This window comes from Suricata suricatta, chromosome 2, assembly GCF_006229205.1.
Source record: "Suricata suricatta isolate VVHF042 chromosome 2, meerkat_22Aug2017_6uvM2_HiC, whole genome shotgun sequence".
NCBI classification, from domain to species: Eukaryota; Metazoa; Chordata; class Mammalia; order Carnivora; family Herpestidae; genus Suricata; species Suricata suricatta.
Genome location: NC_043701.1, coordinates 83,650,026 through 83,666,848, shown reverse-complemented (window position 1 = coordinate 83,666,848; position 16,823 = coordinate 83,650,026). Strand labels below are relative to the sequence as shown.

Genomic DNA, 16,823 nt, shown 5'->3' with positions numbered 1-16,823 from the left:
AAATCACTCTTTCACTGTATATTATATCAACTTCAGTATAAAAAATTTCAAAAATCCCAGACATAGAAAGGCTAGAATAATGAACTTCTCTAGACTCTTCATCCAGCTCCAATAATTATCAACCCACATTGAAAAACCCATCCTGAAAAATCAGTTTTACATCTGAGTCTGTTGTCATTTACACTCTCTCAAAGAGCTGTTCGGAACCAATATCTTACAGAGCACACCCCAGGCAAAGAAACGTAGAAACAGAAGGAGGATATGGTATGAGGAACCAAGGCAGGCTGTCAATAAATGCCAAAATTGTAGGAAATTGGCTCAAGTTATTTTTATAACAGTCTGGAGGACACAGACTTGTTCCAAGAGGACACTGTTCCTTTAAATTACTTTCTGATCCCACCCAGATCTTGCACCCTGGCCAAATGCCTGACCACTCTTGCTTTTCCTTAGGCTAATAAACATGAATAAAAGGTTGCAAAAGTTCCAAGAGCAAAGATAATTTTTGTTTCCCCAGCACAGAACAATATCAAATAGCCAACTCCATCCCCAACAATGGTCCTTGCTGTTGGCATTTGCTTAATCAGTCTTTAATTCCCGCTTGACAAACTTTATAAGGTAAGACATAACTGTTTTATTTTAATCACTTGAAATCAGAGATGACCACCTAGGCACTGTGGAAGACTAAAAGGTTTGCATACTTACTATGCGAAGGAAGCTGAAAATAATAGCTGATAGAAAATTTTTCTATCTTCTGCCATTACTTTAAATTAATTATTAGAAAAATATAAATAATTGTTAAAATGTAGGCATTTAAAATTTATGTCAAAGTTATTTGAAAATTGATTTTTAATTCACAGGCTACTACCTAGCATTGCAATGATGTTAACCTCTTCTGGGACCTCTTTTTCTTAATTTGGAACATATTTTTATGACTCAGTATTAATTATAGAATGCTTGATAATTTGGTTAGTTTGGCAATTTGGATAAAGTGTTCATTTGATAATTTTCTCTTTATGTAAAATAAATGCTATGCAAACACTGTGAATACAATTGGTAAACTCTGCTGAAAGAATTTTAGTTTTGAAAAGTCACAAAAAATAAAGCCTCTTGGATTTATTGATTCTGATATTTACCCCAAATAAATTTTAGGCAAAAAAGGCAAATATATAGCATTTGGTTAAAGATAATCTTTGTTTCTGCATTTTAAAAGTGCAGCTTATAGTAAACATAGAGGTTTATATTCCTTTTATTTAACTAATGACATTTCCCCCTGACCTATTTTACTTGTATATGAAGCTAAATGAGCAAAAGATAAGAATTATTGAAAACTGAGGCAAAATAAAACATGGCAAAATGATTAGAAATGAATGTGCTCTTAAGATGGCAAACTAATAAGAAAGAAAGAGATTTCAGGAAGGCAGTGGAACTAGAAACCAAAGGTATAAGGGTATCCTCAGGCTAATACCAGGAAAGAGAGAGGCATGGCAAGACTGCTTTGAGAGAGCTAGTTAAATTATCAAAGCAAATAGTAATAAAATATGAGACATTGTGATTGTTGCTAGTGAAGAGGATGTGATAGTGAGCATTGTATAGGCAAAGCTTCAGGTGTGAACTCATGGTTATGTGACCAAACACACACACACACACACACACACACACACACACACACACAACTGTATGAGCAGGTGCTTAGTTTTAGGGGAGATGAGTCCTTATTTAAAGACAGGATTTCCAAAGCCCCAAATGAGGCCAACAAACGAGAAGAAAGTGGTTTTCTTCTCAGGGTCCTGCATGGGAAATCACCTTCTTTAGATTTGTGAAGAGTTGTACTGATCGTGTAGCTTGTAAAAATCTCTCGTATTTTCAGTGAAATTACATTCTCAGTCTCTTATTTCTAGAACTTCTGAGACGCCTCTCATGATAATGGGTTCGACAAAAGAGAAAGGTCATATGTGATATCAGGGATGTGGTGTTATTTCCCTGGCCTGCCCCCCACCCCCTGAAAATGCAATAGCAGCTGTGCTCTGCTACATAGCCTTCTTTTTACGCTAGTCTTCAGTTAAACTTGTACTTCCTTCTGTATCCTTCTCTTTGGTTAACAAGGGATTACTTGAGAGAAACATGTCCTTTATGTGTTCTAGTTCCTCAGCAAACTCCTTGTTCTTCTTCTTTTTTTAAATATCCAGCTGTCTTCTCTTCTTAACATACCTGATCTGAAGAACTGTTGACATTTGGCCAATTGCACTTGATGCAACTTGCCAATAAAGGTGCTTGTCCAGACTGATACAGAGTCAGCTTAATAAACTTCCTGCTAGGCAATTACCTGAGGAGCAGATCATGGCATGGAGCCATCCATTGGTTCATTTTCAACCCAACAGCTTTGGTTCCTTTTTGGGTTTCTCTATCTGGCATATATGAAAGAAGTCAGTGATCCATTCCATTCCTCACTGCTTTTGCGTATATTTCCACCCCCTATTTGAGCCTGGAAAAATCATGTTCATGATTTCCTAGTTCCCATTCCCTGAGGGCAAAGTGAAGGAAAATATGATTTCCTTTTCCAGAACTTCTGAAGTCAGTATAGTTTCAGAAGGAGAGCATTTTCAAACCATGCAGAACATTGTTTCAAAAAAAAAAACCTTCTTGTTCCTTCTCTAGTACTCTGAGTTAGCCACATGTGAGCCTTCTCTTGCCAGGGAAGCCTGTGGGTTTAAAAGTTATTGGGTGGATAGCTGAGCATACTGAGAGATGAAGATGGCTAAAGATTTTAATTCAGGATTAGATTTTTTCATTGATAATTGACCCAGAAAAATAGTTTTACAGGAATGTTCAGAGGAAGTGTGCTCTGATTTCAACTCTTATTTCTGTCTATCAGTTCTTCACTGGAAGAACAACGTTGCTTAGCAAATCTACTATTTTTGTTCTCGTACTCCTTTCACTGGATATGCAGTTGTAGTCCTGCTTGGAACTCGGTTGTAGATGAAGTTTCCAAGTAAGAGTATAAAAGAGAAATGATGTTCTATGGGAATACAGGGGCAATTTCATTTTTGACTAGCCTTTCGAATTCACTAAAGTTGTGAGTTGAAATGATGGTGGTTCTCTATAACACTGTAAAAATATTGAGATCATCAGGAATTTGTTATAATGAAACAACCATGTACCAATCTGATATCACCTTGAAGAAATGTGGAAATGTCAAAACAGACCCTATGCTCCAACCAAGGTCATCATACAGAGTGGGACTGAAATGTTTTTAAATGGCTTTTCCCACTCTCTACTTCCCATAATAAAATGGGAAATTCAGATTACTTGGCTGTAATTCTTTGACTATATAGAAATATTCACTAATAAATGTTTGGTTGGGGTGCCATGATTTCTTTGGATTAAAATCTTCTAAAATCTCAGTGTAGATGTTTTTCTGAAAATATGAATTTGAACTCTCTTCTCTTGTCCCATGCCAGTTTTCAATTCTGCTGGCTTGAAATTAAAAAATAGCAAACATTTTATTTTACCAAGGTATTTATAACTGATTTTTCTATTAAAGGTACTACAAGCAGATGACTTTTCACCACCTGCCATGATGTGGAACAGATATTTTGTCTTCTATCTCCTGCTTTTGCCAGCTTTTATGAGCCAAACAATATATGGACAAAGAAGGAAAGGATCAAAGTCCAATTTACTTGGAAAGAAAAATGACCTCCAGGGTAAAAAAAAAAGTTTTGTTTTTGTTTTTAATGATTAGGTTTAGCCTGTTAAAACACCAGTATGAATTTTTTCCAAATAGTAGTTGATATAAATAGCAAACCATACATATATAAAAACATATATAACACTCTATTTTTAATATAATTATATTGTGATAATAATATACCCTGTATACATAAAAACATTAGATATTTTAGGGTCCTTGTACATTCATTATCTCAGTTGAGCCTCACAGTAGCTTTATAAAATAGTAATGACAGAGAGCACCACTCTGATAAAGAAATGGAGGCCCAGAGAGATTAAGTGGCATCTAAGGCCATAGGCAAATGAAGTAGTAAGACGCAGAGCTAGGATTCAAACTCAAGGTCTCTGCTTTTAAGTGTCTTTCTCCCTCATTGCTGCAAAGTGATGTGTGTAGTTACTTTCTCCTAGGATTTCAAAAAAGCTAAAAAAAAAAATCCCCAAACCAACCCTCTGAACAAGCTGGAGCCTCACAAATGTGATACAGAACCTGAGGATTAGGCAGAGTATTACTTCTAGACAGCTTTGCCCAATATTTGCTGGATTTCTAAAGTAGATTTTACTTGAGGAGATGCTTAAAATACATGGTATTTTGTTTGTTTGCTTTTCATTTGCGTAATTTTAAGAGGTAACGAATTTCTAGATTTGGAAAGTGATTTTGTTCTTCACAACTTAAGCCCCATCTCCAGGGCACCTCTCTTTTTCACTCCCCCCTCCTCTCCAAAACAAACAACACACATCCCACCACCTCAGGGCTCTCCTTATGCAAAGTGGTTTCCTGATGAGGAACAAATATTTTGCCTAACCTATTTGTTCTATTTCAGGCTCTACTTGCTTCATAGATGTTGTCTTCATTGTGGACAGCTCCGAAAGTTCTAAAATTGTTCTCTTTGATAAACAGAAAGATTTTGTGGATAGCTTGAGTGACAAGATTCTCCAACTGACCCCGGTTCCCACCTTGAAATATGATATCAAACTGGCAGCACTCCAATTTAGCAGCTCTGTCCAAATTGATCCACCGTTTTCTTCTTGGAAGGATCTGCAGACTTTTAAACAGAGGGTCAAGTCTATGAATTTCATTGGGCAAGGCACCTTCTCTTATTATGCCATCTCCAATGCCACCAATTTACTTAAGAGGGAAGGGCGTAAAGATGGGGTGAAAGTGGCTTTGTTGATGACTGATGGCATTGACCATCCAAAGAATCCAGATGTCCAGAGTATTTCTGAAGACGCCAGAGCTGCAGGAATATTATTTATCACCGTTGGACTTTCCACTGTTGTCAATGAAGCCAAACTTCATTTGATATCTGGGGAATCACCTAGCGAGCCCATTCTACTGTTGAGTGATCCAACCCTTGTAGATAAAATTCGAGATCGCCTGGTAGGTACCTGAAGAGTTGGTTTTATATATGTATTTCCAATCATAATGTTGATACCTTAATTATAAATTCTGTAAGGGTAGACAATGGGTCAGAAAGATACAGGAAAAAGAATCTACCTTGGAAATAGCTAAGAGAATCTTTCCAAGCCTCTCTCCATTTCCTTGATAGTTTATAGGGGATAAACTGGGAAAGTACCAGAGCTTGTGCTCCAGGATTGCATTCCTAACTTTATTGCCAGCCACTGCTGAGGGTTTTAGAAGAATTACTTTCCAGTTATACGCTTCAGACTCCTGTTTATACATCCTGGGATCACAAACACTGCTGACTTATATTCAATTTGTGCTCAACTTGTGGTCTGCAGTATTAGTGCTAAGTTGAGTTTTTTTCCCATTTAACATCTGCAGAAATATTTTGACTCAATGTGTCGCCAACTGTGAGGTTGTGCTACTCAAGCAAAATTCGTAAACTTCCAATTTTTTTTATTATGTCCTTGTTTCTTAGGTGTTAGCAAGCACACCCAATTTAAAACCACCAGCAACCTGCAGTCACCCAACAGTTTCTCCTGCATATCAATGAGTGCCATTTGATTTGTCTGATTAGTTACTTCAATGTTTTTCTTTGCTGGTTTCTCAGCTGTGTGTGAGATCCTTTCCTTTCTGCTTGGGAAAACACAAGGGAAGGCAATGAAAATAAAATTCCCCTTCAGAGTATTTCTCAAGAAAAAAACTCCTAGAGAAAAAGTGGTTGACGTGTTAAGTGTTAAAAATCGATTTTCTTAGAAATACTGATTCTCTTTTATTTTTTGAGAAGAGGGCAAGACACATGTGTCCCTTATACTAGCATTTCATATTGCTGTTTCATATAGGTTGCAAAAAATCTCAGCCTTGTTTCAGAGATTGTTTTGCCCTTTTGTCTCTTCTCCCAGTCTTTTTCCTAACATTATTCTTATAAGTTAATAACGTAAATTCTACTTATATGCTATTTTTATATTTTATTTATATATTTTTGTTGTATGTATTTAACTATTCTAGAAGTTAATTCTATTAAATATTAACTTTAAGGTATAAGATAATAACTTGTTAGTCTTATAAATGTTGTTTTCAGCATGAGACAGTAACTTCTTTTTAAATTTTTTATATGTTTATTTATTTTTGAGAGAGAGACAGAGTGTGACCAGGGGAGGGGCAGAGAGAGAGAGGGAGACACAGAATCTGAAGCAGGCTCCAGGCTCTGAGCGGTCAGCACAGAGCCCAATGCAGGGATCGAGCCCACAGACGATGTGTCATGACCTGAACTGAAGTCAGATGCCCAGCTGACTGAGCCACCCAGGTGCACCAAGACATTAACTTTTTAATCTAAATAATAGTTATCACATCTTGAGTGCTCTGTGTCTTAGCCATTGTCCTGAGTACTTTACTTACGTATTTTATTTTATTCAACGTTTGCAACAATATTATGATGTAGGTACTGTATTATCCTCATTTTAGAGTTGAAAATGTAATGCCAGGCAAAGGCCCTGAGGTCTTCACACTTAACCCTATGAAGTTATAGTGAAAGGGGGAAATAGTAACTGTTTTACAATTTTCTCAATCAGAATTGCCTAGAAACAATTAAGCAACATCCCTCCTCCAAAGTTGCTATTGTTTCTGGTCTTTTTTTCTTGAGCGTTGGGGGTAGATAGGGAGAGCTCTGCCCACATTGGCGATGGTGATTTCAGTCCCCAGGGGGCTTAGCGGGAGTGCTTACCCTGAGCATCTTTTTTGCGTGAAAGGGAAATGTAGGGGTGAGGTGGTGCAGGGGGGTGGGGGTACCTGGCTAACTGCCTAGCCCTGTCTGTGCCATAATTTAAGCAGTCCTTACCACTAACCCAATATAGAAGATTCTAGCATGTGCTGGAGAGAATCTTGAATTGAGATAATGAGTTGCCAATTGCTGACTGGAGAAGTTGCAGGTCAGGCATCTCTTTGGCCTCTCAGGAGGTTCATACTCCTTTTAGACACATTCTCTTCGCTGAGAGCTGGTGCCCAACTCAGAATGCAAGATCTTGGCGGTAGACTTGAAACAGGGCTATTTGTCCATTTCTGGGGAAAATAGAAAATGACCAAGTGTCCCAATGACCCCACTCCTCCTTAGCATCTTGTGCTTTCAGCTTGTTTATTCAGATGGAAGTTCTATGAACAAACCACTTCTCAGGAGATGCTGCTTTCCAAACACTTTTATCGACCAAAGGGCTCATTAGGCCCTTCAAAGAACAATGTACTAAGTTTCAATGTTTCAAAGTGCCACTGTGTGGGAGGCAAAACCAGACTCTTGATCAGGCCATTGGAAAAATTCCTCATCTAATCTATTTCTATTACATTTTTTGTTGAATTCTTAAGCTTTTCAGTTTGAGATGATTATGTAGTTGACTTCCTAAAATAAGTCAGTGAGGTATAACTTAAGTACAAAACTGCATCTACTTAAAGTACAGAATTCTATGAGTTTTGATAGATGTACACATTCACGAAACCACCAACGCAGTTAGGTTACAGAACATTCCACCATGCCCAGATTTCCTCATGCCTCTTTGCACAACATCCTTCCCTTGCCTCTTAACTCCTTTCTAGGCTTTTATGTAAACAAGCTTATGCAATATGTACCTTTTCTGTCAGAGTTCTTATATCCAGGAGAACAATTCTGGAATTTGACTGGGTTGTTTTTTATGTCAGCAGTTTATCTCTTTCTCCTGAGGAGTAGACTTCAGTTGGATTTAACAGACATGGGTGCCCACCAAGAGTGGATTTCGCAAGAGGCAAGACAAATCCAGGAATCATTACCAGCTCTCTGGCACCTCTAGTAGAAAGTATCATGTAAGAACCCCATGAATACATTTCAGCTCTGAATGACCCAAGAGAGACCTGATGATTCCACATTGAAGAGGATATGTAAAATGTCTTAATACTGTTTTATTATGATGTACATGACCATATTGAAACCAAGGAAACAATTCCAACAGTTCCAATCTCCCATATGTATAAGTTGGTCTTTCAGAAAAGATTTCACAGTGGTTATTTTGCCATTCTATTAGGCTGAAGATATTTTTTTTGTCACAGAGTTTCTAATCCTCACCTACTACGTGCTTTGTTCTCATCCTGTCTGCTACTGTGCCAATACTGTTGACACCTTCCACACATTTCCTCTGTCCCCTTCTCAGAGCATTGACCTCATACTGATTCACAAAATTGACAGTTCCATTCTAGCCTTTTCATTCCATATATATAATATCATAAAACTCTGCCTCCACTAATAAAAGGCACCTTCTTTTGCTCTAGGGAGGGCTTTCCTCTATTTATCCCTTCCATTTAAACTACAGCAACCACATAGATCTTTAAAAAAAAATTTTTTTTTAATGTTTATTTATTCTTGAGAGAGAGACACAAGGCATGAGGGAGGGAGGAACAGAGAAAGAGAAAAAACCTGAAGCAGGCTCCAGGCTCTGAGCTGTCAGCACAGAGCCTGATGTGGGGCATGAACCCATGAACAGTGTGATCATGACCTGAGCCGCAGTAGGACGTTCAACAGGTGAGCCACCCAGGCACCCCCATCCACCTAGATCTTAACTGAATGTGCCCTTCCCTATGGCTTTGACCACGTTCTCCCAGCTGTAGGCCACATAACTTGCCTTCTGCTAGGTGAAGGCACTCATTACTTCCTAAGGCGTCCAGCTCTGTCCACATGGGCCCTTTGGTCCACTCTTTGAAATGTCCCTCCTCACTGCTTCCTTTGTCTTATTGCCCACACTGGTTCTTATGACTTTTTTCCTCATAAACTTTGACATATAGATGAGAATTCCATCAATGAGTTGGTTCTTTGCATTCCTTCTTGAAAATTATCCAGAAAACCCACCTATTTCCAGAAATTGTCTTGTTCCCCACCTCCCCACCCAGTCTGGGATCTCCTTCCCACGCTGCTTGCTGTATGCTGTTTTCTGTCACTGGGGCTTATAGACTATAAGTGCCCTTAGGGATAGAGCTTTGTTCTTTGTTTGAAACAGTCCTGTCTATTATGTAGTCTTGGGTCCATTTTTGTTTCCATAGAAATACAAATTCCAGCAAACACAAAATCAAATGAGTTCCAAAATTAGTTAGTTATGTTGTTATGGTTTTAAGCCTCATGGCACATATTTTTAAAGAGTTAACATGGCAAAGCAGAATTAAATTCTCAAAGGAAGAGCTGAAAAAAGGGTAAAATCATACATCAGGCATAGTGGCAGCTAAATTCACGAGCTTAAAAACTGATACTGAAGGGTGTTGCTTAATATAAAAAGGTTGTAAGGTGACAGAGCTCTGCATTTTTATTCCAGTAGTTGTTTTCAAACATTACAGTTTGACTTGAATGATTACTTGTTTATTACTCTTGAACTTTTAAAATATTCCCTTCCTTCTCTCCCTCCCAGAAAAACTAAACTTCCGACGTGTGTTTAAAATATTTTTTTATTTGGATCATGTTCTGTATATCCATCTGCAGCTTGCTTTCTCACTCACTGTCCTTGGGAAATTTTTTATGTTGAAATATGTAGCCCCAATGTTTTCACTTTAGCCGCTGAAGAGTTTATTCACTTATTGACCCATTCTAATACTGATGGATATTTTCATTATTTCCAATTTTCACTATTGAAAATAATGAATGCTGAAATACACAAGTGCTACAAGAATTTCTCTAAGATATGTCTGGAAGGGATGTCAGAATAACAGGTGCAAACAAGGACTCATCCTGGACAACCTAGAAATAAAGCATGCACATCTTCAGCTTTCTAGGCACAGCCAAATGTTCTGGAGAGGGGAAATTACACCGAGACTGTCAGTATATTTGAATTCCCATTTCTCCACGTGACTTGCTAGTTCATAAAAATACAAGCAGTTCATCTGCTTTCAGCCTGGATTCACCCTGGCTGGCAATCTTAAATCAGGAGGGTGGGGAGTATGTGGGAAGGAAGGGACAAAAGAAGGCCATTGGTGAAACTCTGTGTTTTGTAAAGAGGGTGTGTGGCTAGAGTTTTACAGCTCCTGAGATACTGTGGTCAAAATTTCTTATTTTTTGTATATGTGGAAAATGACCTGGAAGGATTATGGGATTTTCCCAAGGCCACACAGCTAGTTAGTGGTGGACACAGGATGAAAACCCCAGATGATGCTTCATTCCCAGCCTAATTTTTTCCTCCTATTAAATCCCTGGAGCCACTTAAAGCATTTTGCTACATCTTTGCTCTGTATTATTAGTTAGTATGGAAATAAAGCTAAAGTAAAAATAAAACTAAAGGGATGTGGGATCCTCCACAAGGTAGAGCTCTGACTTATCTTTATGTTCCTCATTACATTCTTCATTTTTTATAATTTTAAGTTTATTTATTTATTTTGAGAGAGAGAGAGAGAGAGAGAGAGAGAATGTGAGCTGAGAAGAGGCCCAGAGAGAGGGAGAAAGAGAATCCCAAGTAGGCTCTGAACTAATAGTGGGGAGGCGGGGCACAAACTCACAAATCACAAGATCATGACTTGAGCCAGAAGCAAGAGTTGGATGTTTAACTGACTGAGTCATCCAGGTGCCCACTTCATTTTTAATATCTTGCAACAAACATTCTAGTGCTTCTGATTTCCATATTCTATTTTATCATATGAAATTAACCCTTCAGAGTCAGTTGTAAGGCATCAATCTGACACATCATTTCTACTTTATGAAAGCAATAATTCCATCTGTAAGCATTGGTTAATTTCCTTCCCATGTTGGCTTCAGACGTGACCTTAGTGCACTTGTTAGATAGTACCCCATTCAGCTGACATAGGGCAGGGCATGTTGGACAAAACCAGACTTTCCATTTCTTTAATATTGTGAATTTAAAGGAGTTTTGAAAAATATTCTGGCTAATGCATTACTGTGTGGGTAAGTATAAAGTAGAACTTGAACTTGGTTAGGCAGCTCAGCCCGAGTGTACGACATTGGCAAGTGACAGCAAGCAGACCCAGTTCCCTTATGGCAAAACAAGAGGGTGGACACGATTGACTTCAAAGGCTTGTTGATATTTCATGAAATTATCACCTCAAACTTAATGTTTTAATGCTTTAAAAAAATACACGTATCTATAGGGATGGGAAAACAAAAGTAGAGAAAACACATAATTATGGATTCTGGCTAAGTCTTTATAAGTAAAAGCAAGAAATATTTCCTGTGACTGATTAAGATTGTAGACAAATTATGGAGATTAAAGAGCTGATTAGGAAAACAAAAGATAGGACATGGGCTGCAACAAGATAACGTTCCTACAAAACAGAATAATTTTTCATGCTGGTGCCCTTCATGTCTCTTATGATGCAGCTCAGAAAGCTCCTTGGGTGGTTGGCTGGGAGGGTCTACTGCTTTTACAAGGTTAAAAAGATTAAATTGCTATTCTTCTTGAAAATCGCATATCCCATAGGGGATAATTAAGACTAATAAGAAGCTGGAAGCAGAACCATGAAGTGAGGTAATGTTTTATTCTTTTTTCTCTCCTAGGATATCTTATTTGAAAAAAAGGTAAGCACCACATGCTTTTAGAGTTTGCATAATCAAATCAGCACTATAATTCACATCAGAAGATAAAGAGTGTCTACACAAAAATGCTGAATTCCTTTAAAAGTGAGCCAATTCATGTTTAGGCAGCCATCTGATTTCTTCTATGCTACTCTGTCTACTGCAGGTTGAAAAACTTAGAAAAAGTAAGAAATATCTAATATGACTTTAAAGAGTCGTTTTAGAAATCAGTGATAGCCAAATTGAATAATTTTTAAAAAGATTTTAATTTTAAGTAATCTCTATACCCAATGCAGGGCTTGAATTCACAATTCTGAAATTGAGAGTCACACACTCCACCAATGGACCCAGCCAGCCACCCCTTAAATGGCATAGTTTTTGCTTGTTTTGATATGACTTCCTTTATTCTAAGCATGTCTCTGATGCCTGCAGCTCGTGGGGGTCCTTTACTCTGGCAGGTGCGCCTGTGTCAGCTGCGATCCCGGCCAAGGGACACATCTCACAGTCTCCCGCTGCTGCCCAGTGATTGACTTTAAGCTCATTCTTTTCCTGCTGGTGGCAACCATACCAAGTGGCAAAGGAAGCTCATCAAAATTTATTGGCTAGTGCTCAGCACAATTGCAGACCACCATGTTGCTGAGGACTTCTATACTGCACGTGTGTTTCTTAACACAGAGTTTGGAACATGTGGATTTTTTTTGATAAGCTGCTTATTAAACATCAGGAAATTTACTAATAATAGGAGCCAACCAAACCCTGCAGAACACCACGCTTCATCACATGGCAGAGACACTATTATTTTATGTACCAATGAAATAGGAAAGGACCCTGCCACTTAAACTATAATAGGGTAACATCTTATAAATTACAATTCTTGATTTTATACTTATGGTAAGAGTCCCTTTGGATTTTGTTAGACATAGATTTTTAAATCCTGAATCACTTTTCTGTATATATATATATATATATATATATATATATATATGAAAGTAGAAGCAAACTAAATTGGTTATTTCTAAACGTTCTTCACATTCAGAGTCTAAATATTCTGAATCACTTTTTGTCTCTGAGTCATTAATGCGCTCCCCCCCATCTCAGCTAGTGTGCCATCAAAAACACTGGTGATGCAGCATTTCTTGAGTGTGCTCCAGTAGTGTCCCTGGAGTTTTCTTTCATTTCATTCTGTAAGTTTTGAAGAACACGTGCAGAAAATAACAACTTCATTATGATCAGGCCTGATTCACATAAGGCTCATTCTGATTTCAGACATGTTAAAATAAGAAGAACTATACATCCTAGAAGTGATAAAATATGGTATGCCACACGTCTTCCTTTTTGAGTAAAGAAATAGTTGATGTTTGTATGTTTTGAGCTTTGATGGACTGTATAGAAGAGAAAAGGGAGAAATTCTAAAAATCCACTGGAAATGTTTATTTTCCCTTTTAAATGACAACTAGATCTTATACATATATTTTTGGCGAGAGGTCTAATTTATCTAACCATGGCAATGTTTAGTAATACTTTATTAGCTGGCTCTTATCAGATCTGAGTTAGCCTAAAGAAATTGAAAAGAGAGAGCAAAATCTCCGTAAGTTTGCATAAAGTTTCTTAGAGGGAATGTTCTCTTTACTTATGTCCTGAATAAGATTTGAAACACTGCATTTCCTTGTGTGTTAATATTGGATTTCATTCTTGATTCAGTGTGATCACAAGATCTGTGAATGTGAGAAGGGGGATCCGGGTGACCCAGGGCCTCCTGTGAGTATGTTTCTACTTCTAACTTATGGTCAGATCAGGAAGCCCGAGTCACAGTTGGTCTACTGACACTTGAAAACGCGGGCTGTTTGATAGTGTTGAAAAGCGGCTGTGTGCAAATAGCAGCAAACACGGAAATGTTGTTTCTCTATTTTATTCCTAAAGGGATACACTCTGTCCTTAGAAATAAGCCAGGGATTTTCCTGACCTTAACTGAACTAGGGCAGATTTGGTTTAAAATGATGAAGTTGTTCTCACAAAGCATATCTGAGGATCACTTCTGATGTGACGACTGGGGCCAGAATTTCTCAACACTGAAGTGAAAACATAGAAAAAGAGATCATACAAATCCTCGGTGCTTTAGGGAAAGCTTTATCCCACTCCACCTAGAAACAAGTGACATGGATCTCTCTGGAAGCTCACTGTGTCTTCGTATGTATCCAAGAGCAACACTGTGTGGCCTCTCGGGGAGGAAGCTGGTCAGGAAGCTTTGAGGATAAAGGTGAATCCTGTGAAATGGAACTTGGCAACTAAAGGTTAAAGGCAGGATTTACTATCATGATTCAATACTTAATAAAATAATCCCAAAAGGAGTGTTTCCCTTATATTCTGGCCTAACATCTGGAAGGTACCATGGAAGGGACTTGAAACAACATCACAATGACTGGGGATACTGTATATTTCTCTAATACATTTCATCAGATGCATCTGTGCTGCCCATTCAGTATTCCATTTACTTATGTGGTTTCAAACCTTTGAGGTCAAAAGCCCAGGGGGCATAATTCACAAAAATGCACGGATACAGTTTTTGAACAAATGCTCGTATTTGGGGGCAGGGAGGGGAATGTGTACTGTGAATGGCTTAGACTATGCACTTTTACTCTTGAGATTTGGGTTCAAAGACTATGTTTTTTTCAAACCATTCTACCAATTGAGGCATTAGAAAATGGGAGTGTTTGTCCTTCCCCCCTCCCCAAAATGTAAGCTAGGTATAAGATAATGTGGCAGCCAGCAGAAGCTGATTTTGGCCAAAGCAAAGGTTTAAATTTTCCTTCTTATAAACTCTTCTTTTATATTTATTACACCAAGAGATTTTCTGGGAAGGTGCAGTTGGGATATTCAGTTATGTTTTAGAATGAACTGTAAAGAAAATTTACTAGTTGTTGAGCTAATCTGACAATTTCAGTCACCCGGTATTGTTAGAGATTACTGTACCATTTTTTAAAACAGAAGTATAGTTGACACACAATGTTATACTAACTTCAGGTGTTCAACACGGTGATTCAGCAAGTTTATACTGATGCTGTGTTCACCACAAGTGCACCTACCATCTGTCACTGTACAGCCCTATTACCACACTACTGACTATATTCCCTATGCTGTAGCATACCATGTTTTAATAGAGGTAGACGTAAAACCACATCATTTAGCATTTATTGAGTCTTCCTAAAATCAGTTCTCAGAAAAACCAGCTTTTTGCTGGTTTGAGAGTAGGAAAACAAAACACCCATCTGGAACAAGATTGGAGCACCTTCTTCTCCCATTTTTTCTTTTTTTCCCCCTAAGTTTATTTATTTTGAGAGAGAGAGAGAGACAGAGAGCGCAAGCAGGGGAGGGGTAGAGAGAGGGGGAGAAGAAGAATCTCGAGCAGGCTCCACACTGTGAGTATAGAGCCTGATGTGGGGCTTGATTTCACAAACTGTGAGATCATGACTTGAGCTGAAATGAAAAGTCAAAGGCTTAACCGACTGAGCCACCCAGGTTGCCCCTCTTCTCTCATCTTTGAGATTATCCCTTGGATATCAGGGAGAGAGAGACATTGTCCTCTTTTGAGCAAATCTAGAGAATCTACCTATTCCTGGTTTGTAGTAAAAGAGAGAATACAGTTGAATCCCTGCTTGGTAGGTTTTTTTTTTTAATAGTCTTCCCTCATTTTATGAGATGAAGCTGATCAGAAATTACTGTAATGTGTAAAAAACTAATATAATGCCTGCTCAATGCAATCTTTTTTCCCTTTGCCTTCAGGGTACACATGGAAACCCAGGTATCAAAGGTGAACGAGGACCAAAAGGAAATCCGGTAAATCAATAAACAGCTTTCCTTATAAACCAATGTATCTCTTTCTAGATTTATTTAAAGAACAAAAGCCAAGGAACAAAAGAGTACTGTAGTATATGTCAATGTCAGAAATATGATGATTTCTGTGAAGACTACAGGATGCTTACTTTCTTTATTATCTGGTTTGTGTTAGCTTGCATTTACAAATTTTAGTTAATAAATCTAGGAAACCTAAGGATATTGAACAAAGAAATTGGTACATACATAATGGTGACCCAATTAATTGTTACAATGTTCCATGAATTACCAATACATATCCCATATGAAATTGACATTGGCGCTTATGTTTTTTATGGATCTGTTTACGTATAACTGACCTATGATAATAATAGAAAAAAACAAGTATTTCTTACTCCAAAGGCCATCTTCATGCATTTCCCTAATTCTTTTGTGTACCCATAAAAATATTCTAGATTAATTTTTTATTTTTATTTTCATTTTTTAAAAAATTAATTTATTTTGGAAAGACAGAGAGAGACAGCACTAGTGGGGGAGAGGCAGAGAGAGAAGGAAGCACAGAATCTGAAGCAGGCTTTCTGCTCCGAGCTGTCAGCACAGAGCCTGACGCGGGGCTTGAACTCACAAACTGTGAATCATGACCCGAGCCGGAGTCGGATGCTTAACCAACTGAGCCACCCAGGCACTCCTAGATTAATTTTTTAAAATCATGTAATATTTCAGATGATGATCTTCCAAGTTCAAGAGTGACTAAAAGAATCATAGGAGAGAGATATAACTATGTGTAAATTTATGGCAAAATTCAATATAATGAAAAATAATAATTAAAATGAAGAGGAAAACAGGGAAATATTGCATCAAATATAATGGACATTGGATTAATTTCTATAGTATATAAAGACTTTATAAAACAGATAAGAAAATACAAGCTACTAATAATTGGTAAAAGGAGCCAACAATTTTCAAGAGAGGAAATAAAACCAGTAAATAAAGAAGTAGAAGGACATTTATTTTCACTAGATAGTGAATGATACTTAAAAAGAGACAATGAGGTGCCCGTCAATACTAATTATTCACATTTTAGAAACTTGAGAGTCCAGAGTTGTTGGGTTGTTTTTTTGTGTGGCAAGGGGAGCAATTTTCTAGTTCATATAGTTTGGGGTGTTGGGGTTTTTTTTTTGGTGTTTCAGATTTTTAAAAACATGTCATTTTTACAGCAGTTAACACAGCAAGGGGTAGTTTGTTCATTGCAAAGGTAACTTGGCACACTTTGAAAAGCAATTAGATGCTACATAAGATGTATTCAACTATTCAAAATTTAACCCAATAACTCCATTTCTGAAA

At 37.7% G+C, this 16,823-nt stretch overlaps 1 protein-coding gene across 2 annotated transcripts in view; it reads left to right on the top strand.

Moving 5' to 3' along the window:
- The first annotated feature begins 517 nt into the window (after positions 1 to 517).
- Positions 518 to 16,823, top strand: part of COL28A1 (collagen type XXVIII alpha 1 chain) — a 166,980-nt gene continuing 150,674 nt past the window's right edge. For both annotated transcript variants that reach the window (XM_029929394.1, XM_029929393.1), the window contains exons 1-6: positions 518 to 615; positions 3,542 to 3,701; positions 4,548 to 5,104; positions 11,631 to 11,651; positions 13,350 to 13,406; positions 15,429 to 15,482. In XM_029929394.1, coding sequence (XP_029785254.1) covers positions 3,575 to 3,701; positions 4,548 to 5,104; positions 11,631 to 11,651; positions 13,350 to 13,406; positions 15,429 to 15,482 — 816 coding nt within the window. In that variant the 5' untranslated portion in view covers positions 518 to 615; positions 3,542 to 3,574. The remainder of the gene's footprint in view (positions 616 to 3,541; positions 3,702 to 4,547; positions 5,105 to 11,630; positions 11,652 to 13,349; positions 13,407 to 15,428; positions 15,483 to 16,823) is intronic.